The sequence below is a fragment of the Talpa occidentalis genome, unplaced genomic scaffold (assembly GCF_014898055.3).
Source record: "Talpa occidentalis isolate TD23 unplaced genomic scaffold, MPIMG_talOcc4v2.1 talOcc4.17, whole genome shotgun sequence".
NCBI lineage: Eukaryota > Metazoa > Chordata > Mammalia > Eulipotyphla > Talpidae > Talpa > Talpa occidentalis.
In genome coordinates, this window is record NW_023601754.1 from 42904074 (window position 1) to 42930711 (window position 26638).

Below are 26638 nucleotides of genomic sequence, written 5' to 3' on the forward strand. Positions count from 1 at the left end.
TCTTCATCCCCAGTGTGAACCTTAAAATAATCTCGCTCCCGCCGGGTGTGAACACCCCCAAAATGCAGCGTGAAACCTACGAAGCTTTGCACGCCCGCATCTCGTGCCACCCTCCTTCAAGCCTAAGGGGGCTGTCAGAAAACTGTGCCGCCCTAAATGTCAAAATTTGGGGAGAGGTGAGTGACCCCTCCCAGGGTCCCCAAGCCCCAGGCCGCGCGCCCGAACTCCACTGCAGCGCGCGCCACCCCACACGCGCGTTCTCTCCCCTCACGGTGGCAACAGGGCTTTCCGCGGGGCCGCGCCAGACTTTCCGAGGCTGTTGATTGGTCGCAGTCGCGGCCACTCGACAGCCAATCAAGCGGGGGAAAGGTGACATCACTCGCTCGCTTTCCCCTCCCCCCCACCCCAAACTTCCCTACTCCGGGCTACCGGCAGCAACAACCACGTGGGGGAGGGGTAAGAGAGTAGAACCCGGTGAGGTCATTGCGCCGCCCCGGCTGCCGATGATTGGCTGCGAGGCTCGCGGGTGGCGGTTGGCTGCTCCTTGCACCTCCCCCTCGTGCCGCTACCGCCGCCACTGAGAGGAGCCACCGGCGACGCCAGAGCCGGGAATCCGGGTGAGTTGGGGCCCTGGGTCTAAGATGCTTCTGGTGTCCAGTGAGACTCACGAGGAACTGCCCTTTCCTACTTTTTCTCCTCTCCCGGGTTCTTTGGTGCTCCAGGCACTCTGTTACATGGGAGTTGTAGTCTGCGTTGTACTATCTACTATGGGCCGGAGGCGTAAGGAGACTACCATTCCCAGCAGGCATTGCGACCACCCCGTCAACAAACTCTCAAGCCACGCCTTCCAAGCCTGCTCATTGGAAGAACCATCCCTTAATCCCACCTCCTTGCAGCTTATTGGCTACTGTCCCTCACAGAGGTTGGGTTCCGGCGTAGGATGCAGGGCGATTGGGTACTGTAGTCATCCGTCGTCATGAAGAAGGACTTCAATTGGTTAATGCTGGTGTCCATCACTTGTTGTGGGGCTGGGACCTAGACCGATCAGGCGGTCGTAGGCTTAGGTTGGTGTCGGTCCCAGAGGGAGGCCGGTCTTGGACTTTGGCCCCTCCCACTAGCGCTGCCGGGTGGACGCGATTGGTGGTGGTGAGCGTCGCTCGTCTACGAGAGGCGGAGTTTACCTGGCTTCGAATATCTATTGGCCTAGAATGGCGCCGGTCAGCGGGGTTGTGGCCACTGATTGGCTGGCTGCTCCAGCTGTTGCAGGTCCATTCACCATTTTGTGTGTTGGAGTAAAAAAAAAGGGAGAATCGAGAGGGAGAGCCGGAGGGGGGGCGGGGAGGGACCGGACCGGACTGAGCCGGGGCCACGGCCCCCCGCCCCGAAACCCCGCCGAGCCCGAGGTGAGGGGCGGGGCTAGGGTTGACACGGGCAGGAGGTTTTGGGGTGCTGGGGGGACGAGAGGGGACAGGTGGCAGAGACGGGTAGGGGGGACGGGGAAAAGGGGTAGGTGGGCTGGGATGGGTAAGGGGACGGAGTGGAGGAAGTGTTGGGGAGGAAGGGTGACGGAAAGAGATGACGGGGCAAAGAATGGATAACAGGAATGGAGGGGTGACAGGACTAGATCAGGGTGTCAGAGAGAGGGAGGGGACAGAGTTGGAGGGGGTGACATGGAGAGGTGATGAGGAGAGAAGGTGACAGGTCCGGAGATGGCTGACAGGAAAGTGACTAGGAGGAAGAGGTGGCAGAGGTAGACGAGAGTGACAGGGAGCCAGTTACTGAGGAGGGGGCCTAGGGCCAGTGAGGAGAGAGGTACAGACAGAGATGGTGACAGGATGGCAGAGAGTGGCAGGGAAACTGGTGCCAGGAGGGCTGGTGGGAGCAGAGAGCATGAGACCCTGGAGAGCCAGGGCCGGTGCTGACCTGGGCTTCATGAGTTACTGCTCAGATTCTGAGGGAGGTGAGGGCCCATGGGCCTTGGGTGGGAGTTGTTCAGAGCCGGGTGGACAGGAAGAGTAGGCCCTAGGGGAAAGGAAAAGACTGGGCTGCTGGGGTGAAGAGGCCGGACCAGGCAACAGGGTGCAGGGGTGCCAGACATTGTGGTTGTAGGCCCTGGGTGGGGTACGTAAAGGTTTGTGTTTGGGCAGGACTGGGGCCCAGCAGGTCAGCGGGAAGAAGGCGGTGGCAACTGCTCAGCACTTGCTTGTGCCCCAGTGTGAGAAACCCCCAGTCCTCCAGGCACTGCCTGTTATAAGGACCCCAGGATTCTCCCAGAGAAGGACAGGCTGAGGACGGCACAGTCCCCAGGGGAGCCGACCAACTAGGAGAGCATGAGGTCAGGGGTCCCGTGGTAGCCAGAAGACTGAGTCAGGGGTGCCTATGATTGTCTTTGGCTTACAGTCCTGGGACCCTCCCCCTCCCCACCCTCCCAGGGGCTCACATTTGGCCTCTCAGGTTGTCTTAGTCACTTCAGAGTAAAGTTTTTTCCCCTTTCTTTTCTCAGGGCAGCTTGAAAGGGGGCGGGCAATAATGACTGTTCAGGAAGTGGGTGAGGTTGGCCTGCTGGGCTTGTCCTGCTTTCTCTGACCTTCTCCCACTTAGCCCCACCTGGAGTTGGAGGGCATATTTGGGGGTTAGGGGGGCCGGCAGCACAGCCACCCTGCCAAAGCCAGCCCAGTCAGGGCGGGGATGCATGCAAGCCAGAAGGGGAGGGGGCTGGGGCTTGTAGGTCTCACGCTGGGTGCTGTGGGAGGAGGGGCAGGCTCCTATCCAGTGGGACAGCGAAACCCTGGGGTGTAGTTCTGTGCCCCACTGTGTGATGACGTGTGTGTCTGTGTGTGTGTGTTTGTGCGCGTGCGTGTGCTCATGCACGGCCCTGTGGCAGTACTGGGTACGAGCTCTTGCCCCAGACGTGCCCCTGCCTGCTCCCTGCCAGGATCTCGGGAGATGGCTCTACCTGGCAGGCCCAGGGTGCAGAGCGGAGTGGGCAGCTGTCCCTCGGGACTCTCGGCTGCCTGCTCCTTCCCACAATGCCCGGCCATGCCAGGCTGCCCGGAGGGGTGGGGGGAGGTGGCTAACCTCACCTCTCTGTCGCCTCCCTTTCTGTCACCATGTGTCTGTGTGTGTGTGTGTGTGTGTGTGCGTGTGTGTGCTTTCTGGACTGTGACAGTGCAAGGAAGCGTGCCTTCTGGATCACGTGACGTGGCACACTGACGGGGTTAGGAGCACAGACTGCAGCCAGGTTGCCTGGGTTCAGATCCTAGCTCTGCCATTTCCTAGCTGGGTGAATTTGGAGAAGTTGCTTGATCTCTCTGTGCCTGTTTTCTCAAGCGTAAAATGGAATTGATAGTAGCACCTGCCTCTTAGGACTGTTGGGAGGGTGAGATGGGTTAATAAAGGCATGTGGCCAGGGCTTGGCACAAAGAGGGTACTCCATAGGTGTAACCTGTTTCTGCTTCTTGGTTCCCCTTTGAGCAGCCTGAGTGTGTGCCTGTGCCTGCTGTGTCCTCTGCAGTGGGAGCAGATGGATGTGTGTCCCAAGGGGCTAGCTCAGGGGTTATGAGTGCCAGACTGGGTCTGGGTGGTGCCCAGGGCCAGCCTGGAGGAGGCCTTGGGGAATCATGGGGCTGAGGTATTGGCCTCAGCAAGTGGGAAATCTTGGGGAATGCAAACACCTGGAGGTATTTCTGATCTGGTCGCCATGATCCCTGTCTGCCTTCTTTCCCTGCAGGTGGACAAAAGATGAAGCCAATGAAGAAGGCATGCACCGGCCTCCCAAGTTCTGGCAGTGGCGGCAAGTCCCCACCAGCCACCAGGGCCAAGGCCCTGAGGCGGCGAGGGGCTGAGGAGGGCGACAAGCCAGAGGAGGACGACGATGAGGCACAGCAGCAGCAACAGCAGCAACAGCCAGGGCCAGAAGAGGCCGAGGAAGGTGAGGAGGAGGAGGCCGAGAGGGGCCCTAGAGCTGAGGGGCTGCCTGTGGAACTGCACCCTGATGACCCAGCCCCAGGCCCAGCTGAGGACCCCAAGGTAGAGGGGGAGGGAGGCCGCTGGGAGCCCTCACTTAGCCGCAAGACCGCCACATTCAAGTCACGAGCACCCAAGAAGAAGTATGTGGAGGAGCATGGGACTGGCAGTGGCAATGGTGGGGCAGCTGGGGGCTCTGAAGAGCGCTCGAGGACCCCAGAGGAGGCCGGTACCCTAGGTGTGCCTCCACGGCCACCTACTTCCACCCGCTCCTCCTCCACCGACACAGCCAGTGAGCACTCAGCTGACCTGGAGGATGAGCCAGCCGAAGCTTGTGGGCCAGGCCCCTGGCCCCCTGGCAGCACCAGTGCTGGCTATGACCTGCGGCAGCTGCGGTCCCAGCGTGTTCTGGCTCGGCGTGGGGATGGCCTCTTCCTGCCAGGTGTGGTGCGCCAGGTGCGCCGAAGCCAGGACCTGGGTGTGCAGTTTCCTGGGGACCGGGCCCTGACTTTCTACGAGGGGGTACCCGGCGGTGGTGTGGATGTGGTTTTGGATGCCACGCCACCACCAGGTGCATTGGCTGTGGGCACAGCTGTGTGTACTTGTGTGGAACCTGGTGTGGCTGCCTACCGTGAGGGCGTGGTGGTGGAGGTGGCCACCAAGCCAGCAGCCTACAAGGTCCGCCTCAGCCCTGGACCTAACTCTCAACCAGGCCCACCAGCCTCCGTCCCACAACCCCCACAGCCACCACAATGTGAGCCTGAGGAGGCTGTGTGGGTGGTCCGCTCCAGCCTGCGCCTGTTGCGGCCCCCCTGGGAACCCGAAGCCCTGCCGAGGAAGCCCCCTACCGGGCCCGAGGAGGAGCAGGCTGATCCAGGGGCCAACCTACCCACCTGCCCTGCGGCCCTGGACCCTAAGCAGCCTGAGGATGCCGAGGTCTCCAAGATCAGCTTTGGTGGCAACCTGGGGGCTTGTGAAGAGAGTGAGGAGAAGCACCCTCCACCCTTGGGCACCCCAGCCCTGCTGCCACTGCCCCCGCCCCAGCTCCTGTCACCTCCACCCAAGTCCCCAGCCTTCACAGGCCCTGGCCGCCCCGGGGAGCAACCCTCACCCTGCCAGGAGGGGAGCCAGGGTGGCAGCCGTAGCAGCAGCGTAGCCTCCCTGGAGAAGGGGGCTGCACCGGCTGCCCGGGCCCGTACGCCACTGACAGCCGCACAGCAAAAGTACAAGAAGGGCGACGTGGTCTGCACGCCCAATGGAATCCGCAAGAAATTCAACGGCAAGCAGTGGCGACGGCTGTGCTCGCGGGATGGCTGCATGAAGGAGTCCCAGCGGCGGGGCTACTGCTCACGCCACCTGTCCATGCGGACCAAGGAGATGGAGGGCCTGGCGGACAGTGGCCCCGGTGGGGCTGGGCGGCCTGCTGGGGTGGCAGCCCGCGAGGGCAGCACCGAGTTTGACTGGGGTGATGAGACGTCCAGGGACAGTGAGGCCAGTAGCGTGGCAGCCCGTGGTGACTCTCGCCCACGCCTGGTGGCCCCTGCTGACCTGTCCCGCTTTGAATTCGATGAGTGTGAGGCGGCTGTGATGCTGGTGTCCCTGGGCAGCTCACGCTCGGGCACACCTTCCTTCTCACCCGTGTCTACACAGTCACCCTTCTCGCCGGCCCCGTCCCCTTCCCCCTCACCACTCTTTGGCTTCCGTCCTGCCAACTTCAGCCCCATCACCGCCTCGCCAGTCATCCAGCGCACTGCTGTTCGAAGTCGTCACCTAAGCGCCAGCACCCCTAAGGCAGGTGTGCTGACGCCACCAGACCTGGGCCCCCACCCGCCGCCGCCTGCCCCACGAGAGCGCCATTCCTCCGGCATCCTACCCACCTTCCAGACCAACCTGACCTTCACCGTGCCCATCAGCCCTGGGCGGCGGAAGACAGAGCTGCTGCCCCACCCAGGCACTTTGGGGGCTACTGGCACAGGGGGTGGAGGAGCCGCCCCAGACTTCCCTAAGAGCGACAGCCTAGACTCTGGCGTGGACTCGGTGTCCCACACACCTACACCCTCCACACCGGCTGGCTTCCGGTCTGTGTCGCCTGCCGTGCCCTTCTCCCGATCCCGCCAGCCCTCGCCATTGCTGCTGTTGCCCCCACCTGCTGGCTTGACCTCCGATCCTGGGCCCTCCGTGCGCAGGGTGCCTGCTGTGCAACGGGACTCACCTGTCATTGTCCGCAACCCTGACGTGCCACTGCCCTCCAAATTCCCAGGGGAGGTGGCCACTGCCGGTGAGGCACGGGCCGGGGGACCTGGGCGGGGCTGCCGAGAGACCCCAGTACCTCCAGGGGTGGCCAGTGGGAAACCTGGCCTGCCCCCACCTTTGTCGGCCCCCGTGCCCATCACCGTGCCTCCAGCTGCGCCAACGGCAGTGGCCCAGCCGATGCCCACCTTTGGCCTGGCTTCCTCACCCTTTCAGCCGGTGGCCTTCCACCCCTCACCTGCTGCCCTGTTACCCGTCCTGGTGCCCAGCAGCTATACCAGCCATCCTGCTCCCAAGAAGGAAGTCATCATGGGCCGGCCTGGGACAGGTAAGAGGTGCAGATGGGTGGGCTGGGCGAGGGCTCCCTGTGAACAGGGCTGCTTGCAAACTGACTTCTCAAGAGGTGAGCCCTCACCTCCAAAGGGGGTCAGGGGGAGGCCTGCCTCCTATGCACAGATGTTGTGGAAAAATTTACGTACCAGCCAAGGACTGGACTTTGAAGGCTTAAGGAGGTGTTTTCAGAGGCTTCCAGTTAGGTGTACTCTTGAGGGGTCCATCAGACAGCACAGCTTACCTGAGTTCAGGCTTGGAGCCCGGCCCCCACAGAGCTGATGGGACAAGCAGAGATGATCATCACCATGATGGCTCCCGTATCCAGAGTGCTGGCAAGGCACCAGGGCGATAAGCACCTTGCGTGGCTTATCTCACCCAACTCTCACAGCCGGCCACATACCCAGCCCTGCTCTAAACCCCCTTCAGATATGTTTACAACCATCCTAATAGACAGGTGCTGCAATTATGCTGGTTAGAAGAGACTGAGGCCAGGTTAGTAATTTGCCCAGGGTCACATGGTTAGTAAATCCTGGAACTAGCTTTCGAATCCAGAGAGGTTGGCTTGTGACTACTCAGCCACAGTGCTGGGTTACAGATGAGAGAACTGAAGTGCCAATAGGTCGTCCTGCTGGGAGGTGGCAGCACCAGGACTGAGCCTCGCTTTTACCACTGGGCCCAATAGAACTCACAGTGCTGCGGTGGCGGGGAACCTGGGGTGTGCTGGACCCGCCTCCAGGTGTGAATCTCATCTAGCTGCCCTCGGGACAGGGCACATAAGTCTGTCCTCGGGACAGGGCACATTTGAAGGATGAGTGGGATCCAGCAGCTGTGAAGCTGACGGGCCTCTTTGGGAGGCCCACTGAAAGACTGAGGATGGAGCACAGCAAGGAGAGGAAGTGGAAGGCCAGTGTGGCCTGAGGCCAGGGGCTAAGACAGCAACTCTGAGATGGTGTGGATGGCCAGGAGCCTGGGCTGGGCTGGGCCTTGTTAGAGCAACTCTCGGGAGGGTGACAGTCCTGTCATTAGTCCCTCCCCAGCCCCCTATGAGCCTGTTCTGGTGGGTGCTAAGGACACAGCCCTGATCCCACAGGCCTCACAGTCCCTGGAGTAGACAGAGCTTCAGACAGTGACTGTCTAGAGTCATCATGACTGGGCTGGGGAAGCCCATGAAGCTGTGGGAAGTTAGGTAGGGCTCTCTGGAGAAGAAACCTTTTTAGTGAGACCCGAAGAGGGTATGGAAGTGAGCCTAGCAAAGCGGGCTGAAGGAGAACTCCTTCAGGCAGAGGGAAGAGTTTGTGCAAAGGCCTTGAGGTGACAGCCAGTAGTTGAGGGAAGTTGAATCTGAGAAGTCTGGGCTCTGGAGGGCGAGTGCTGAGTGCTGGGATGTGAGACTATTGGTGACCAAGGGTCAGATCTCAGAGAGCCCTTATGAGACTTGTGAACTTTGTCCTGGGGCACTAGGGAGCTATGGAAGGTTGACAGCTGTACTGAGGGTGAGATCCAATCCCTGAGACCAGAGGGGAAGGGGACCAGGGTGTGGATCTGGTAAGGCCTACGACTTGGGCTTGGGAAGAGGCCAGCACAGGAAGGAACCCCAGTGGTACTGCCCTCAAGGAGCTCCAGCCCAGATCCAGGTTACAGGGACACGCATTCATAGGATGAGCTGTGTTTTTTTGCCCCGTTTTCAGCATTTTTTACATTTGTCATTGTAGTTGATAAGAGCAAAATTCCATAGCAGCAGGGATTTCTGTCCTTTGGCAGATAAAAAAACTAAAGCAGAAGGACTCTAACCACCCCCCGCCCCCACATGCTTACATTGCCCCAGCCATTGCCCACACTGCATCATCTCATTAGACCCTCTCTGCCACCACATGGGGAGATGTTCCTGATACAAGTGACCTGAGGCCTAGCAGGTTGGGCCCGGTCCATTTTCCAGGTGAGGCAAAGTAAGGCCCTGACAGAAAAAGAGTCCTGCTTAAGGTCACCATACCAGGAGAGACTGGGCCTCAATCCAGGTCCTCACAGGACTCTTGCTGCTAGAAGTTGCAGTGATGATAACTATTGTGCTCCAGGCTGCATGTGCCTGGTACACGGCTCAGCCCGTGCTGACTGAACATGAACACGGAATCCTCAACGCCTCAGGAGTCAACACAAGCATTAGTTCCAGTGTAGCCCGAGAGGCTATGGGACTTGCCCAAGGTCACCCAGTTAGCAACAGGTAGAGGCAGCTTTTGAACTGAGGCTGTTTGACTCCAGAGCCTGGGCTCGTAAGTGCTGCCAATGATAATGATGATAATAATAGTAACCACTCTTGACTGAGCATTTACCCTGTGCCCAGCCCCAGGCCTGGGGCCAGATCATCAAATCCACCCCATGTTGTGAAGTAGGAATCACCAGCCCTGTTGTATATAAGCGGGCTGGGGGTGCTGAGATTCAGGAAAGGGAGGCCCCTTGCTGGAGGCTGCCTGGTCGTCAGAACTTGTCCAGTGCCTGTCCTGGCGGTTCTGAGCAGCGCCTCCCTGACAACACCCATGCTGAGGTATCTGGGCTGCCCTCATATTCCCAGCTAGCAGGCCCTTTTGTTCTTCTCCCCAAGGCCTCCCTAAACCCTTGGGAGGTAGGTGCCTTGGGGCCTTCTCTCTGAGGCCCAGATAGGGTGGCCAGATAGGTGGTGCCCAGTGGCAGATTGAGGCCACAGTCCCTTCAACCCACCCATGCGAGGGCCTGACCCTCATTCAGAGGGCAGCAGGTGTGAGGGGGTGGCCTGGGGCAGCCTGCCTGCTCCTGGCCCCCCCCCCCAACCAGGCATTTGCTTCCGCTGGGGGACATGCCGGGGCAGGCAGCCCGCATTCTCCACATTCTGTGCATGGCCCAGCCAGCCAGCTGCCATTACCACCTCCCTCTGACTCTTCCCGCTGCCTCCCCAGGAGAGGAAGCTGTCCCAGGCCTGCAGCCCCAGCCAGATGTCTCAGCCCCCCATTCCTGGCATGGCCTCCCTTCCAGTTCTCAGCTTGCTGCCTGGTTTCCTTGTATTGACAGGCAGTGTCCCTTCTCCTCTGCCCGTCTGCCTATCTTTGAGCCACTGTATGTCTTTCAGTGTCTCCCTTGGGCTCGACTCTGTGTAGGTCTCTATTTCTGGGCCTGAAACTCTCTGGACTTTTGTCTGACTCTTATGGAATCTGGCTCTATTTATCGTTCTTGGTTAGTCCCTCTCTGGATACCAGTTCTTGTCTCAGCTTTCATCTTACCTTCTTTTGGTTTGGATCCCTTTCTTGGGATCCTGTGTCTTTGGGCCAGCTGTTGCCTCTTACCTGACCTCCTCCCGTTCTTTAGACAGACTTGCTGCCCCGATCCTAGAACCCTTCCCGTGCACGTCAGGTGCTCTGCTCCTTTAAGTCAGTGACAGTTGCTAAGCATTGGTCCCCTACTTCCTTCTTGGGGAGTGTTGGGAGCCCCCGTCACTCCTGGACAAGTTAACTGCTGGCTACTGTTCCTGAAAGCTGCTGAGAGGTATTGGGAGCCATTCTGGGACCCATCTACATCCAAGCACCTGTTCCCAAGACAGGCAGGAAGGCGGGGGCTGTGTAGGCCACGCTGGGAGATCCGGCTGTGGGAGAGAAGCAGGAAAGCAGCTCCTGTGCTCACCCACCTACTAGAGGGCATGACCCAGACCACCATACACCCTTCTCCTACTGCCTTTCAGGAGACACATTTGGTGCCAGTTCCATTTAACTGAGTCCCTCATGTGATCCACCCCAAGGTCGTCAGAGACCAGATGGTACCCTCTCACTATTGTCGGCAGGTGGGGAAAATGAGGCTAAAGGAGGAACTGAGGGTCTCCTGACACCCCAAGTCCAGATTCTCCCCACCAGAATTTGTTTTGTCTCAAACAATCTACCCTATCTCTGCCACCAGAAGGCCTCCCTTACCCCTCCACCAGGCCCAGGGTGAGCTGTCCTGCCCCAGGGTAAGTGGGTTGGGAGGGCACATGTGGATGCAGGCACCCCCAAGGATGATCTGCCAGAGGTAGAGTCTGGGGAAGGCAGAGCTCCATGGGGGTGCAGTGAGGTAGGTTCAGGTAGGCTTTCCCTTGAATAGGACTTTTGAGCTGAAGCACAGGGAATGAGTGGATTTCAGGGCATCCAAAGAAAGGGAAGGGCGAATTAGGTCAAGGTAGCCACAGGAGCAAAGGACAGGAGGGGTGGAAGTGTATGACCTCTGAGTGGCTAGTTGATGCCGGAGCTGACACCAGAGCCTAGGATAGGCGGGAGGGTGCCAAGGAGGACAGATCCAGCCAGGCCAGGCTCGAATGCCAACCAGTGAAGAGCCAAGAGTTTAAGAGTAGGGTAGGGCAAAAGGTTGATCTGGGTGTCAAAGATCCCTGAGGCTTCCCTGCAGAGGAAGGACGTCTAGGCTGGGAAAAAGGTCGACCTGGTACAGGGAGAGGAACGGAGGTGCGTTTGTGATCTAGCTCAGAGGTGAGACTCGGCGGAAGGAGCCCCGGCCGCCCCAGCTCGGCAGCCCCCGGCACCGGCGCTGCGAGGGACCAGGCTGCCTCCTGGCGGCGGGCGGCGGGGCGGCCGGCGCGCGCATGCGCAGCGGGGAGTGGCGGCGAGCGGCCCGGAGCCCGCGGCGCCCGGGCATTAATGGTTCCATTAGTGGCCGGGAGGGAGGCGCATTAGCGGCGGCCACGGCGTCTGGCTCCCATTACCACCGGCGGCAGCGGCTGCACCGCAGGCGGCTGGACCCCAGCCCGCCGGGCCACCTCCTTCGCCCGCACCCTGTCCCCTCTTCCCCCTGGCCCAGGGAACCCCATCTCCCCGTTTCAGTGGAAAAGCTGACTGAGGTCAGATCGACCCGGGTTCAAAGCCCGATCGTGCCGCCTCCTGACTGCAAGATTCACGCCCCTTCTGTTTTCTTTAGAAGCAGCCGGAGAAGGGGTGCGCCGGGGCCTTTGTCGACCCGGACGGGCGGCCCGTGAGGGCCGCGCCCTGGCCCCGCCGAAAGCGCGAGGTGCGGGTTCCCGCGCCCCAGGGGGTAGGCCCCGGCGCCGGGCCTCGCTCCTTCCCATTGGGCGCCGTCGGGCCCCCCGGCGCCGATTGGCCGACACCCGCTCCCCCGCCCCGGCGCCGTTAACCCCTGCGCGGCCGCGGCCCGGGGCTGGGGCCGACTCCCCCCGCAGACGGCGCGGGTGCCAGCTGGCCCGCGCTCCGCCGCGGCCCGCGTGGGTGTCAGGCCGGCCGGGCGCCCGCCCGCCCTCCCGGCACAAAGCGGCTTTGTGGGGCCCGCCGGGGGCTGGCGGGGAGCCAGGCGGCGAGTGGAAAATCTCGTGAGCGCGGGGAGCGCAGGGCGGCGCCCCCTCCTCCGCTCGAGCCGTGGCGCCTCCCTCTGCCCGCGCCTCCCGAGCCCTCCCAGCCTCGGCGCCTGTGCTCTCTTCCGCGCCCCCGCCCCTTCCCACCCCCAAACCCACATCCCGCCCTCCGTCCGTCTCCCGCCCGTCTCCCAATCCCGAGGGACCCTCCCCCACGCCTCTCCCGAGCCCCTCTTTCCCTCTTGGTCCCTCTGCCTACCCCAGCCCCACTCGCACTGACTCACCCCGGTGCTATTTTTAGGTCCCCATCCCTCCCCGAGCCGCACCAGCCCAATCCTGGGCTCGTTCCCCAGGCAACCCTGGCCGCCGCCGACGCCGCCCGGGGTGGGTGGGTGGGTGTGTTTGTGGAGAGCGGGTGAGGGGAGCTAGGGACACCGGGGTGGTGAGCCGAGGCGGGGACCCGGACCTGGAGAGCTGGGTGGGGAGCCGAGGGCGGCGGGGGCGCGGTGCCTTGCGGGCTCAATAAACGGGGCTCAGGAGTTCAGAGTGTGTCTGCTTGTCCCTGGTCTGTCAGCATCCCTGGCTGTATGCCCCAGGCCTCTGGGCAGGCCTCAGCCTGTGCTGCCTGGGGTGGTGGTGGTGTCTTGTCTGGGCTCCCTGTCCCCAGGCTGGGGTGGGGTGACTCGGTGGGGGCTGTTTAGGGCCACACCTTTTGTGCAGTTGGTTATCCTGCAAAAAGGGGGGGGGCTGTGCCACAATTCTGCCCAGTACCGGCCTCTAATGATATCTAATGATAGATGATGGCCTTGTTCTCCCTCTCAGATGGGGCTGGCTGGGACCCTGCCTTGCGGAACCCTTCAGGCTTTTCCAACTAGTGAGGCCCCAGTTAGGGTTGGGGAAGGCCAAAGAGATGGAGCTGTCTGGGGATAGGACCTGCTCCCTCCTCTCCACTCCCAATCACTCCCACCCCCGGGGTTCCTCTACTCTGAACAATGGGAGCTAAGTATAGGGCTGGCCCAGTGCCCAGGGCAGGGGGGCCCTTCCCGCCCGGATTCCGGCCCCTCCCTGCCAGGCTGGGCCCCCACTTGGCTGCACCCTACCCTGAAAAGGGCCTCTTCCCATCCCTCCTATGTGGGCATGTGTCTCCTACCAGATGTGCGGCCCTCCCAGATGTGTGGGGCCCTCTTTCCCTGCTGTGCCAGGCCTGGCTTTTTCTTACCCCACAGAAGTGGGGGAACGTGTGTGTGTGTGTGTGTGTGTGTGTGTGTGTGTGTGTGTGTAGGGTTCCTCTCAGCTCTGCCCCTGGGCAGCATTGCAGTGGGGAAGGGGTTAATTTGCCAGTAGGTGACTCACCGGTGGCAGGGAGAGGAGGGGGCAGTGGTGGGGAGATAGCCGGCCACATTGATTTCAGCCTTGAGTTCTGCCTCACATTGCAGTCCCTGGGGCAGTGAGGTAATGGAGGGTCTGAGTCTGGGGCTGCATAAGGAGGAGGGGCAGTCACCTAATAGTCCCCCTGGTGGCCCCTTCAGGCTCACAGCCAAGTGTCTGACCCTTCAGTCTCTGGAGGTCAGAGGGTTACAGACCTCCTCTTCTCCTCTGGGCTCAGGTTACTAGTTTTTGTCCCAACTTCATGCCTTCAGCTCCATCAATGGAGGAGGCATGCCAGGGAAAGGGTTTGTACCTGTCACTCACTCCACCTGTGTAGCTCTATCTTGGTTCATTTGGGCAAACTTTACCTGCCCAAGTGTGACTCTACTGGGGACTGCTCACCCAGTGGCCCCCTTGGGTGATCCGAGACCTCAGCATCTCTGCCTTGTAGACTCCGGACCCTTGCCTGTGGCTGTTTGTGCTGTCTGACTTTTCCGAAGCGCACCAGTCTCTGTATCATTCATTGTCTGACTGTATTCCCTGTCCTCTGCCTGTGAGTCTTACCCGCGCCTACCCTGAGGTTAAGTTTTGAGTGGTGGAAGGAGCGCCTGAGTTGGAGCCCTGGGTAGTTATGTTTTGACTGCATGATCTTGCACAATTTATTCCTCTTGTCCCAGCCTCATTTTCTGATCTGAACAATGGGCATCATGAAGTGTACTTCCCTAGTGGCTATGGGGCTGAATTCCCTATGAGGATTCAGTGCACAGGATAATACCTACAGACTCTCGGCACATAGCAGCCCCAGTGTTGATTTCCTTTCTTCCTCACCTTTTTCTAGAAGAAGTGGCTCCCAGCCTAGAGTGGTGGGGGCAGCCCGTGGTGGTGCCCTGTGGTCCCTTCTCTGACTCTGTGAGTCCTCAGTGGCGTTTGAGTATCTGGCAGGGTAGTTGAAATGACTGTGAATTGCCATGGTACTGGGTCTCTGATGGGTCAGGGTACTGAAGTAGTGAGTGCCCATTGGGGTGAGCTTATATGGAGTGTGGGGTCAGTATGATGGCGTCTGTAGGAGTTAGCCTATATGGGGGTAGGGGGCACCATGAAAGTGGAGAATGTGGGTAGAATGATTGTGTGGTTGTGTGTGGGGGATGTCGGGGGGGTGACGGACAGGCAGTGGTAGTGATGAAGTGTGTGAGAGAATTCCCCCTATGATGTGTTGTGTTTGTGTGATGATTCATGTGGGCTGGTGGATGTGTGATGAGCATACAGGTTGGGGAAGCATGTATGACAAGGCATGTATGGACTGGGTGGCCTGAAGAGGATGGGTGAGTGAGTCCCATAGTGGTATGAAGGTGGGTGGGGAGTGGACTGTGCGTGAAGGTAGTAGTTACATATGTGAGCAGGTGTTCAAGGTGTGACTTCGTGCATGACTGTGAGTGCGAGGCTGAGTGAGGGGTGTGAATGATAATGGGTGTGGCAGCGAAGTCTGTAAGCGGGACCTGTGTGTATTCGAGTGAGAGGCTGCTGGCTGCTGGCGTGAGCCTCGGTCAGGGCTCAGGGGTGGTTGGTCCAACCCTTCACGCAGTTGTCCCCCTGCGGGGCTGTGCGCTTCCAGGCGCTGGTGAGGGGAGGAGGGCCGAGCCGCGCGCGAGCTGTTCCTCGCGCGGACTGGGCATACACAGCAGCACACACAATTTCGGGGCCTCTGCAGCGCGGCGCCCCGAACCGCCCCCCTGGCTCCGTGCCTTTACTGCAGTGCGCCCTCCCTGCCACCCTCCTACTGCGGTCCCGCCCCCGGCCGGCTTGGGGCCAACCGGAGCCCGCCCCGCCCTGCCCCTATTTGCATATGACTGACGTTCCCCCGGGGCGACCAATGGGGGCGGGCGCGGCGGGGCCTGACCCGCGCGCGGCGGCGGCAACCAATGGGCTCGTGCGCGGGGGCCGGGCTTGCGCGGAAGGCCGCGGGGGAAGCGGGGAAGGGGCGGGGGGAGGCGCGGCGGGGGGAGGGGAGCGCGTAGTAGTGGCGGGGCGGGGAGGCGGCGGTGGTTCGGCGCGGGGCTCGCTCGGAGCGCACGGACGCACGCACGCTGGTCCGTCTGCCCGCCCGGGGCAGGAGGTCGACCCGGCGCTGAGCCGCAGGCCCGGGGCCCGGAAAGGCGGGGCGGCGGCGCCGGCAGCCGGGGCGCGCGGGGCCAGAGCCGTTACCCGCCGGAGCTGCGAGGGAGGGAGCGAGCGAGCCAGCGAGCGGGGAAGGGAGGGGGGCCGCCCCCGCGCACGCGCGCCGCGCCCCGCCCCGCCTGCCCCGCCCGCTGGGCTCTGCGCGGGAGGAGGGAGAGGGAGGGGGCGGCGCCGATGGCCCCCGTGCCGCGCGCCCCGTGACGGCCCCCGCGCGCGCCGGGGGGCGGGGCGGGGCCGGCGCGCTCTGACCTCCCCCGCCCCCCGGGCGGCGGGAGGCAGGCGGCGCTGTGCGCAGGCGCGCCCGGCTGAGACCCCCGCGTGGGGCAGCCGGAGGGGGGTTGCGGGGGGGGGGGGCATGCGGCGACGGCCTCCAGCTCCCCCCGGGCCCGAGCGGCGACGGCCGAGGAGCCGGCGGCGGGCGGAGCGGCGGCAGCCGCTGAGGAGGCGCGAGCCCCGGCCGGGCCCCCCTGCGCCGGACCATGTACTCAGCCCACAGGCCCCTGGTGCCCGCGTCCGGCGCGGCCTCCCGTGGCCTCGGCATGTTCGGTCAGTAGCGCCTGGGCCCTGGGGCTGCAGGGGTCAAGGTGTCGGGGTCTTAGGTGCGGAGTAACCGTGATGGGGATACAGTAGGAGAACGACAGAGGCAGAGTGAAGGGGTGACGGGGAAAGTTGCAGAGCTCAGCTGGGCCAAGTGGTTACTGACGGCAGGTGGGAGCGCGCAGGGAGTGGGGAGTACCTGGGGACAGCTGTAGTGTTTAGGTGATGGGGTGGAACAGGTCCGTTGTCCTTAGAGGTGAGGGGTGCAGAGTAACTGGCTTCGAAGCACCGACGAGAATGGGAGCAGAGTGAGCCCTGCTGGTGGAAGGAGTGGACTCCAGAGGGAAAGGGTGGTGATTGAGTAGTGGGACTAAAGAGCTGCTTGCGAAGTGAGTGAGGCACTGTTTGCTCAGAACCTTGAAAGATGGGCTGGCGTATGGGATGTGCTTTTCTCGGAGAGAGAGAGACTCCAGAACCTGGAGTGCAGTGCGTTGGGGAGGAGTTCACGAGGGGTAGGACCAAAGCACTGTTCCCCCATTGTCTGCTGGGCCCTTCTTCTCCCACCCAGCAGAAGACTGGGAGGCCCTGATGAGAAAGATCCTTGTGAAGAAAGGGATGGATCAAGATCCCTGGGGGCTCATATGAAGTTGGGGGTGTCCAGCTGTCTTTGCACCCCCAGTGTCCCAGGCAAAGGGGAGAGGATTGTAGTGTTTGAGTCTATTCCAGTGCAGTTGTACTGCTCTCCGGGTTCCTTGTCGTCTACTTTTTTTCTTTTGTCATCTCCTGGAAGAATTAGGTCTCATTGCTGGTGCCTCACATCGAGCTCCCCTAGTCCAGGCTTCTGAAGCCACTGTGGGGAGGGTCACCCCGTGTCAGATTGATGTGCATCAGGGGGAGGCTCAGAATGATGGAGACCAGGGCTAGGGCGTTTCCTCCCTTCATCGTCTCCCCCAGGCAGGGGCCTCCTCTGCTGGTTCCACTTCCCCCAGGGAGCCAGCAGTGAGAGGGAAGCCCTCTGTTAGCCTGGGCCGGCCCCAGGAGTCCAGCCAGCATTGGGTCCCAGCCCAGGGCTTGCCCTCCTACCACCCAGTGCCTGGGGCCCAAGGTAGGACCCTTGGGGTCAGCTCCCTGGTAAGAAAAGTGCTTTCCTGTTCATATCCTAGAGGAAACACCTGGCACGTTTGCTTTCCCTATTAGAGATTTGTAACAATTTTCTTGTCTGCCCCATTGTCTGTGACTTTTCTTCCAAGAAGTTTGCCACACCCTCCCCTTTATCTGGGCAAGGGGCTGGACACTGCACTAAAGATATGCTCAGAGGTTAGGCGGAGGGAGACTGGGAGGCCTCGTTGTTGGCAATAGGATGTTTTTGGAGAGAAAGGGGAGAAGCTGGGGCCACTCATGCCCAGCCCAGGAAGGGCAGATCTGGCTCTCTCGGGTCCGTGGTAGGGGGAAAAAGACCTGACACCCCATAATCTGTGGGTAATGGAAAAAGGAGGGGAGGGGACAACCAGGCCATCTGTCTCGGGAAAGAGAAACGGAGTGTAAGGCCTAGGTGAGGGGCTGTGTCAGATGGCAACATGAGTGCTGGGGATGTGACATGATGGGGGGGGGGGGTCCCCAGCCCTGCTGAGATCTTGGGGCCTAGGGAGTGTGGGATAGCAGTCGAACATGGCCTGGTTTGTGACAGGAGCCAGTCATTCCTCTGGCCTGGTCCCTGGTGGCAGGGCTGGTAGAGGTGGAGGAGGGAGTGGGGCGTGAGCACTGTTTCCCTTCTCTGCTTCTGTTTTCCTTTTTATAAATCTAGAAACCTTTTAGAGGAATTTTTCTTGAGTGATTCGCATGGGCAGGCCCGAGAGGCTCTGGGGCAGGGGATGGGGATGTCAGAAAGGGGTGGAGCTACCTTGTCTGGAGGGGAAAGTACTTGCGTTAGGGGTCAAGGCCAGGTTCTCCTGCTTTGTGGCTCAGCTGGTTCTTTCCCACAGTGTGGACAAACGTGGAACCTCGCTCTGTGGCCGTGTTCCCCTGGCACTCCTTAGTCCCCTTCCTGGCCCCCAGCCAGCCCGACCCCTCTGTGCAGCCAAGTGAGGCGCAGCAACCTGCCAGCCATCCAGTGGCCTCCAATCAGAGCAAAGGTGAGAGGTTGAGGAGGGTCTGTGGGAAGGCATGAAGATGGGGTTGGGTGGCCCTAGAGCCCTCTGATCTGCCTCTCTGCCCCCCAGAACCTGCTGAGTCAGCGGCTATTGCTCATGAGCAGCCACCAGGTGGGACAGGGAATGCTGACCCTGGGCGAACCCCTGGAGCCACATGCCCTGAGAGCCCAGGGCCCACTCACACTTTGGGGGTGGTGGAACCCGGGAAGGGTCCCCCTCCCAACACTGAGGAGGAGGCTCCTGGCCCTCCAGGAGAGCCCCGACTGGACAGTGAGACGGAGAGTGACCATGATGATGCGTGAGTGCCCTAAGACTTGGAACTGGGAGGTGGTGGTGGCCTGAGACCTGGCCCTCACTTTTTCTGCTGCTCCTACCACAGCTTCCTCTCCATCATGTCTCCTGAGATTCAGTTGCCTCTGCCACCTGGAAAACGCCGGACCCAGTCTCTCAGTGCCCTGCCTAAGGAACGAGATTCATCTTCGGAGAAGGATGGACGCAGCCCCAACAAGGTGCCCATCTCCACTGCCCCCCGCTCACCCTGTGGCCACCCAAGCCTGTTTCCTCAATCCTAACTGTCCCCATTGGGCCTCTGTTCTTCAGCGGGAGAAGGACCATATCCGGAGGCCCATGAATGCCTTCATGATCTTTAGCAAGCGGCACCGGGCCTTGGTCCACCAGCGGCACCCCAACCAGGATAACCGGACTGTCAGCAAGATCCTGGGAGAATGGTGGTACGCCCTGGGGCCCAAGGAGAAGCAGAAGTACCACGACCTGGCCTTCCAGGTAATGCTTCCACTCTTGGCTCTTCCCCTGGCTTCCCTTGGTGGGATGTTTGAGTGAAGAGTCCCTGCCCTCTCCTGCCAGGTGAAAGAAGCTCACTTTAAGGCCCACCCAGACTGGAAGTGGTGCAATAAGGACCGGAAGAAGTCCAGCTCAGAGGCCAAGCCTGCAAGCCTGGGGCTAGCCGGAGGCCACAAGGAGCCGAGGGAGAGGAGTATGTCAGAAACCGGCACTGCTGCCGCCCCTGGAGGTTAGTGAGCCCTGGCTTTCCTGTCTGCCCCCTCTCCCTAGAGCCATCAGCTGTACCCTCTTGCTCGCTTACCCCTTGTTTCAGGAGCTACTCTGTCCTGTCATTTTTGAGGACTTTTACCCACAAGAAAACTGGTTATTTCACATGAAAGAACTAGGAGGGTTCAGACAACTAAAATTTCCAGGTAGCTACTTTGTTCTCAGCTGCTGTTTTTACTGACCAGGTACAAGTGTGGTGTAATCTCTGTTACTAAAAGTATGCCCCATTTTTAGATGAGAAAACTGAGGTTCAGTGAGGCAGAATCATTGAAGTCATAGACAACTAGTGAGTGGCAGAGCCAGATGTTAAATCCCAGCTTGGCTGGCTCTCGCCAACATAATTGGAAGCCCCTCGTTGGCTGCTTGTACCGAGTAGGGGTGTCTGGTGTGCCGGCATTGTTCTGAGGTGTTTTATTGGAATAAGCTTCTGGGTCTAGACCCACAAGTCTGAGGGTGGGGTTGTCGCTTCTCTGAGATCAGGGCGCTGAGACCTTGGCCAGTGGTCATTAGCCATTATGATGGAGAAAGCCTGTCTCCGGGCTTTCTTACTCTCGGAGGGCTGCCTCCTTGAGAATGGGACGTGCTCGTGCCTGGAGGGCAGCAACCAGTAGAAAGGAGCTGCTGTGTTGGTGGGTGCTGCCTCTCTCCTGCCAGGTGGTCCCAAATTCCCAGCTGCTTCTGCCCATACCTGGATTCACGGTGGATGGTTTGACCAGTCTGGCTGTCGAGGGGCTGCCTGACTCCAGCACTCCCCTTCCCTCTACAGTGTCCTCGGAGCTCCTGTCCGTCGCAGCCCAGACTCTCTTAAGCTCGGACACTAAGACTCTGGGGAGCGGCTCCTGTGGGGCAGAACGTTTGCACACCGTTGGGGGACCTGGCTCGGCCCGGCCTCGCGCCTTCTCCCACAGTGGGGTACACGGCCTGGATGGTGGGGAAGTAGATAGCCAGGCACTACAGGAACTGACTCAGGTCTGGGGTGCAGGCTACTGGGCTACGGGTGGACAGGGAGGGCTGCCCAAGGTGACAGCCCCGACTGAAGGCTCCCTGCACCTGCCTTGCAGATGGTGTCTGGGCCTGCCTCCTACTCTGGTCCAAAACCTTCCACCCAGTATGGGACTCCAGGCCCCTTTGCAGCCCCTGGTGAGGGAGGTGCCCTGGCAGCCAGTGGGAGGCCCCCACTGCTGCCCACCCGAGCCTCCCGTTCCCAGCGTGCGGCCAGCGAGGACATGACCAGTGACGAGGAGCGCATGGTCATCTGTGAGGAAGAAGGGGATGACGATGTCATTGGTGAGCAGTTGCAGGGCCCAGGGTCCTGTAGGCTGAGACTTGGAGGGCGGGCAGAGATTGGATCCAGGCCTTGTTGAGTAAATGTAGCTCTGCCCTTGGAAAGCCCCCGGTCAGTCAGGAAACCAGGATTACACAGGCATGGCCATTAGGCCTAGCGTTAGTTGTGTTTATCTGTGGGCAGGTGGGCACACCCCGGGCTGCAGAACAGCCTTCCAGGGCACTGCTCACTGGTGGCTTGGGGCAGAGCTCAGGCCAGAGCTTGGGCTCCACATTGTTCCTCCTGGGTATCCTGCACCTAACCCCTTTCTGATGCTCCCTCCACTCTCTCAGCTGACGATGGCTTCAGCACCACTGACATTGACCTCAAGTGCAAGGAGCGGGTGACGGACAGTGAGAGCGGAGACAGTTCTGGGGAGGACCCAGAGGGCAACAAGGTGAGAATTTGGGACCTGGTGCTGTCCAGTGACATTCCTAGGAGGGATTCATTTGGTGTGTGCATGGACAGAGCGGGAGTTCATGGCCTGGTTAGGGCAAGCTACTTGCCCCATGGAGACTGGGTCATACTTGGGATGAAGAGAGGCCGTCAGCAGGCAGGGATGCAGGCTTCACAGGTCTGGTTGCCAGGCAGGATGGGGGTGGGCAGGATGTGGGTATCTAGGCTCCCCTGATGTGGTCGTGTGTCTATTCTTCCACCCAGGGCTTTGGCCGAAAGGTGTTTTCACCTGTGATTCGTTCCTCCTTTACCCACTGCCGTCCATCTCTGGACCCTGAGCCTCCGGGGCCCCCAGATCCACCTGCAGCCTTTGGCAAAGGATATGGTCCCACCCCTTCCTCCTCGTCCTCACCTGCCTCCTCAACCTCAGCAGCCACATCCTTCTCAATGGGCTCAGGAACCTTCAAGGCCCAGGAGTCAGGTCCGGGCAGCACAGCAGGCCCTCTTCGGCCCCCACCTGCTGGGGCTGGGGGCCCAGTGACACCTTCCAAGGTCACTCGATTCCTCCCAACGGATCCTGCCACTTTCCGGCGCAAGAGACCTGAAAGCGTGGGGGGCCTGGAGCCACCAGGCCCCTCAGTCATTGCAGCTCCTCCTGGCGGGGGAGGAAGTGTCCTGCAGACACTGGTCCTGCCCCCCAACAAGGAGGAACGAGAGGGCAGTGGAGCCCGCATGCCCTCAGCCCCAGCCCCATCGCTGGCCTATGGGGCCCCTGCAGCCCCCCTGTCCCGTCCGGCTGCCACCATGGTCACCAACGTGGTGAGGCCTGTCAGCAGCACTCCCGTGCCCATTGCTTCTAAGCCCTTCCCCACCTCTGGCCGGGCAGAGCCGTCTCCAAGTGACACAGCAGGTGCCAGGACTGAGCCAGTCACTGGTTCCCGGGCACCTGGGGGCTCTCCCCTGGGTGTCAGCTTAGTGTATTCGGACAAGAAGTCGGCAGCAGTGTCCTCACCAGCCCCACATCTGGTAGCTGGACCCCTACTGGGCACTGTGGGGAAGGCACCTGCCACTGTCACCAACCTGCTGGTGGGCACCCCAGGCTATGGGGCCCCAGCGCCCCCTGCTGTCCAGTTCATTGCCCAGGGAGCCCCTGGCAGTGGGGCCACTGCAGGCTCGGGAGCAGCTGCTGGTAGTGGCCCCAATGGGCCGGTGCCCTTGGGCATTCTGCAGCCAGGTGCCCTGGGCAAAGCTGGGGGAATCACCCAGGTGCAGTACATCCTGCCCACCCTGCCCCAGCAGCTTCAAGTGGCACCTGCCCCAGCACCCACCCCTGGGACCAAGGCAGCAGCTCCCGGTGGCCCTGTACCCACCACTAGCATCCGTTTCACCCTCCCGCCGGGCACCTCCACCAACGGCAAAGTCCTGGCCGCCACTGCACCCACTCCTGGCATCCCCATTCTGCAGTCAGTACCCTCTGCCCCACCCCCCAAAGGTGAGCCCAGAGCCCAACAGCACAAGGAGAGGGGCCATAGGCCTGTTCATCTCCCTTCTAACCCTCTTGCCTCTTAACTTGCAGCCCAGTCGGTTTCTCCTGTGCAGGCCCCACCCCCAGGTGGCTCAGCTCAGCTGCTGCCTGGGAAGGTACTGGTGCCCCTGGCTGCCCCTAGCATGTCAGTGCGGGGTGGCGGGGCCAGCCAGCCGCTGCCCTTGGTGAGCCCGCCCTTCTCTGTTCCTGTGCAGAATGGCGCCCAGCCACCCAGCAAGGTGAGGGCATCCTGGCTTCAGCCCCTTTTCCCTTGATCTCCTTCCTGGGTGGTGGGCTCGTGTCCCACCATTTGTGTGTCTGCTTTTCCTCTGTCTTGTGGGTCTTCCAGGAACTGTGTCACTGCTCTTCTCACGTCCCTGTTCTTTTTCCATTCTGTCCTCAGTTTCTACACACTTTTCTTGCTGGTTCCTTGTCCTCGCCTCTTGCTGTAATTTCCTTTTTCTCCCTTATCTCCATTCCAAATTGTGTGTTTCCTGTCTTTGCTTAGACCCGCTTTCCTCGGTCTTGGTGCCCCCCCGCCCCACTCTGGGTCCCCAGCTCACCCCAGCCTGTGGGTGCCCTTGCCTACAGATCATCCAGCTGACTCCTGTGCCAGTGAGCACCCCTGGCGGCTTGGTGCCCCCCCTCAGCCCCGCCACGCTCTCTGGACCCACCTCACAGCCTCAGAAGGTCCTGCTGCCTTCCTCCACCAGGTAATGGCAGTTGAGCCCTCAGTCCAGGGCGAGACTTAGGTGGGGCTGGCTCACCTCACTCCTGTTGTCTCTTCCTTGTGGCAGAATCACCTATGTGCAGTCAGCGGGTGGGCATGCGCTGCCCCTGGGCACCAGCCCTGCATCCAGCCAGGCTGGAACAGTCACCTCGTATGGGCCCACAAGCTCTGTAGCCCTCGGCTTCACCTCACTGGGACCCAGTGGCCCTGCCTTTGTGCAGCCCCTGCTTTCAGGTGAGAGGTGGCCTGGCAGGAGAACTGGGCACCCTGTGGGGACTGTGTCTGAGGCCCTAACTAGGGCCCTTGTCTCTCCTGTTTTCCTCTCTATAGGCCAAGCCCCATTGCTGGCTCCAGGCCAGGTGGGCGTGTCACCTGTGCCCAGCCCCCAGCTGCCTCCTACCTGCACAGCCCCTGGAGGTCCGGTCATCACGGCATTTTACCCTGGCAGCCCTGCACCCACCTCCTCAGCACCCTTGGCCCAGCCATCCCAGGCCCCCCCAGGTCTGGTCTACACCGTGGCCACCAGCACTACCCCACCTGCTGCTGCCATCCTGCCCAAGGGCCCACCGGCCCCTGCCACTGCCACCCCGGCCCCTACCAGTCCTTTCCCTAGTGCCACAGGTGGGTACTGGACCACCCCAGGGCTGGGTGAGTTGGGGAACCCAGGAGATGGGCCCCAGTCAGGACTGGCTCAGCAAGAACCCTTTTCATCACCAGCAGGCTCCATGACCTACAGCTTAGTGGCCCCCAAGGCCCAGCGGCCCACCCCCAAGGCCCCCCAGAAAGTGAAGGCCGCCATCGCCAGCATTCCCGTGGGCTCCTTTGAGGCAGGTGCCCCTGGGCGGCCTGGCCCTGCACCCCGGCAGCCCTTGGAACCTGGTCCAGCCCGTGAGCCCCCTGTCCCTGAGTCTGAGCTGGAGGGACCGCCAACAACACCAGGCCCTCCACCGCCCACAGAGACCTGGGCTCCCACACCCCGGAGCTCCCCACCACCCCCACCTGCAGAGGAGCGGCTCAGTACCAAGGGCCCTGAGACTATGGTGAGTACCCAGCGGGCCTGGGGCTCCTGTCCTTGCTTGAGTCTGCCCCCTGGTCGGTTGCCTGTCTGTTCTGCTGCTCTTCTGTCCACGCTTGCCCGCACTGTGCCCTGTGGGGTGGCCTTCTCTAAGGCTCTGCATCCTGCATGGTCTCAGCATCCATCTCTTTGTGCTTCTGGGTTTCACCCCTCTTAATCTGAACCCATTGTCCTTCCTCTCCCTGCCCACCCCCACCCCAGCCCAGCAAATTCCCCAGCTCATCTTCAGACTGGCGTGTCCCTGGACTAGGCCTGGAGAGCCGTGGGGAGCCCCCCACCCCTCCCAGCCCGGCCCCAGCTCCAGCCCCAGCCTCTGGTAACAGCAGCGGCAACAGCGAGGGCAGCAGTGGGAGGGCCGCCGGGGACACCCCCGAGCGAAAGGAGGCAGCTAGCACCACAGGCAAGAAGGTGAAGGTGCGGCCCCCGCCCCTGAAGAAGACTTTTGACTCTGTGGACAAGTGAGCATGGGCTTGGGGGCCTTGGATGGAGTGTGTGGGCTTGGTGGGAGAGAGGGGGCAGCAGCAGGAGGAGCCGGGAAGGTGACCCTGCCGGCTCTCCAGCAGGGTCCTGTCGGAGGTGGACTTCGAAGAGCGCTTTGCTGAGTTGCCTGAGTTTCGACCTGAAGAGGTGCTGCCCTCGCCCACCCTGCAGTCTCTGGCCACCTCACCCCGTGCCATCCTGGGCTCCTATCGCAAGAAAAGGAAGAATTCCACTGGTAGGCAAGCACCGGGCACTTGGGGTAGGTGAGGGGCAGGCGGGGGGCTGCTCCACTGAGCCTGCTCCTGTTTGGTCAGACCTAGACTCAGCCCCTGAGGACCCCACCTCACCTAAGCGCAAGATCAGGAGACGTTCCAGCTGCAGCTCCGAGCCCAATACCCCCAAGAGTGCCAAGTGTGAGGGGGACATCTTCACCTTCGACCGGACAGGTGCTGGTGCTGAGGCGGGTGGAGCAGTTGGGGGCCTGGGGCCTACGAGAGGGGTGGAGTCTAAGGAACAGGGTTGAAGAGGGGAGAGGTGGAGTGGGTTTCCTGGGAGGAAAGACAGCAGGTTAAGAGTGGCTTCTGGAGTATTAACAGGCCCCTAAGTTGCCATGTGACCTTGGGCAGGTCTTCTCTCTAAGCACCACTGTGAAGATTTCATTGAGGACTGGGGTAGACCCTCAAGACAGTGGCAGGGGGCCACTGTAGCCATGACTTTGCTTCCTCTCTGCCCCAGGTACAGAGGCAGAGGATGTGCTCGGGGAGCTGGAATACGAGAAGGTGCCCTACTCATCCCTGCGGCGCACCCTGGATCAGCGCCGGGCCCTGGTCATGCAGCTCTTCCAGGACCATGGCTTCTTCCCATCAGGTGAGCCTGTCTCAGAATCTCGGGGGGTCTTGGACAGGACTTGTCTGCTCCTCACACCCGGCCCTTGCCAACTCGCGCCCTTTTGCCTTTCAGCCCAGGCCACGGCGGCCTTCCAGGCCCGCTACGCAGACATTTTCCCCTCCAAGGTGTGTCTCCAGCTGAAGATCCGGGAGGTACGCCAGAAGATCATGCAGGCGGCCACTCCCACAGAGCAGACCCCAGGAGCCGAGGCCCCCCTCCCTGGACCGCCCTCCACTGGCACCGCTGCTGCTCCTGTCCCCACTCCCAGCCCTGCTGGGGGCCCTGACCCCACCTCACCTGGCTCGGACTCTGGCACGGCCCCGGCTGCCCCACCACTGCCTCCACCCCCAGAGCCGGGACCTGGGCAGCCTGGCTGGGAAGGCCCCCCCCAGAATTCCCCCCCACCCCCTGGCCCTTCCACAGCTGCCACCGGCAGGTGAGGGGCCTCTGAGAAGATCCCAGGACCCATAGTAGCCCCCTCAGGACATGGACAGTACGTAGGTGGCAGGAATGGGGGGGCAGAATGGTTACCTCCTCTCCAGTAAAGCCATTTCGTCCTTTCCAGTTTGGGGCGGAATGAGACCTGCTCCTCTTGTCTATCCCCCTCCCCCACAGCTTCCTCCCAGTAACAGGGGGGCAGCTGAGGGGAAGCAGAGGCACAGTCTCCCTCTACAGAGCCCCTGTATATAACCTGGAGTGTGTTACCTTCAGACCTTTTCACTTGTACTTTATGCAAAATGGCTCGTGTGAGGGCTGCAAGCTGGAGGGCAGTGCGGGCCGTGGGCCACAGGGAGGTGCCTGTGGAGTAGGGGGAGTTCATGTACCCCTTTTTTCCCCAGAGGGGCTGGACTCAGGTTAGTTTGGGGGTGGGGGCTCCTGCACTTTGCCACAGGCTCGGGGAGGGTTGTCTCCCCACCCCCTCTGCCCTCCCAACTTGGGTTGTACTTTCTAAGAAGGTGATTTCCCCACCCTGTACCCTCCCCAGAACAAAACATGTTGATCATGTGCAATATTTCTTACTGTGCTGAGAAGCAATGACCGCAATTAAAGCTGTTTAACACA

General features: G+C 61.3%; 1 protein-coding gene across 7 annotated transcripts; it reads left to right on the forward strand.

The window, feature by feature from the left end:
- Positions 1 to 154: 154 nt before the first annotated feature.
- CIC (capicua transcriptional repressor) lies at positions 155 to 26638 on the forward strand. 7 transcript variants are annotated; one of them, XM_037516681.1, is made up of 21 exons: positions 155 to 176; positions 3731 to 6544; positions 17923 to 18072; positions 18160 to 18388; positions 18470 to 18599; positions 18691 to 18873; positions 18955 to 19120; positions 19925 to 20127; positions 20220 to 20445; positions 20776 to 20879; positions 21143 to 22370; positions 22455 to 22642; positions 22995 to 23116; positions 23201 to 23367; positions 23464 to 23754; positions 23851 to 24173; positions 24410 to 24666; positions 24769 to 24923; positions 25003 to 25134; positions 25424 to 25555; positions 25649 to 26638. In XM_037516681.1, exons 2-21 carry the CDS (start codon positions 3742 to 3744, stop codon positions 26014 to 26016), a joined length of 7557 nt encoding a protein of 2518 aa, XP_037372578.1. In that variant the 5' UTR covers positions 155 to 176; positions 3731 to 3741; the 3' UTR covers positions 26017 to 26638. The 7 variants fall into 7 exon arrangements, with proteins under 7 accessions (XP_037372578.1, XP_037372576.1, XP_037372580.1 ...); XM_037516679.1 differs by lacking the exon at positions 155 to 176 and adding an exon at positions 537 to 617; XM_037516683.2 differs by lacking the exon at positions 155 to 176 and adding an exon at positions 537 to 617 and having other exon boundaries at positions 24772 to 24923.

Coding starts and splice junctions, on each gene's coding strand:
- CIC (XM_037516681.1), top strand. CDS start 3,742: ATGAAGCCAATGAAGAAGGCATGCACCGGCCTCCCAAGTTCTGGCAGT. Junction 18,389..18,469: donor GAGAGTGACCATGATGATGC/GTGAGTGCCCTA, acceptor CTCCTACCACAG/CTTCCTCTCCATCATGTCTC. Junction 25,135..25,423: donor CTTCACCTTCGACCGGACAG/GTGCTGGTGCTG, acceptor TCTCTGCCCCAG/GTACAGAGGCAGAGGATGTG.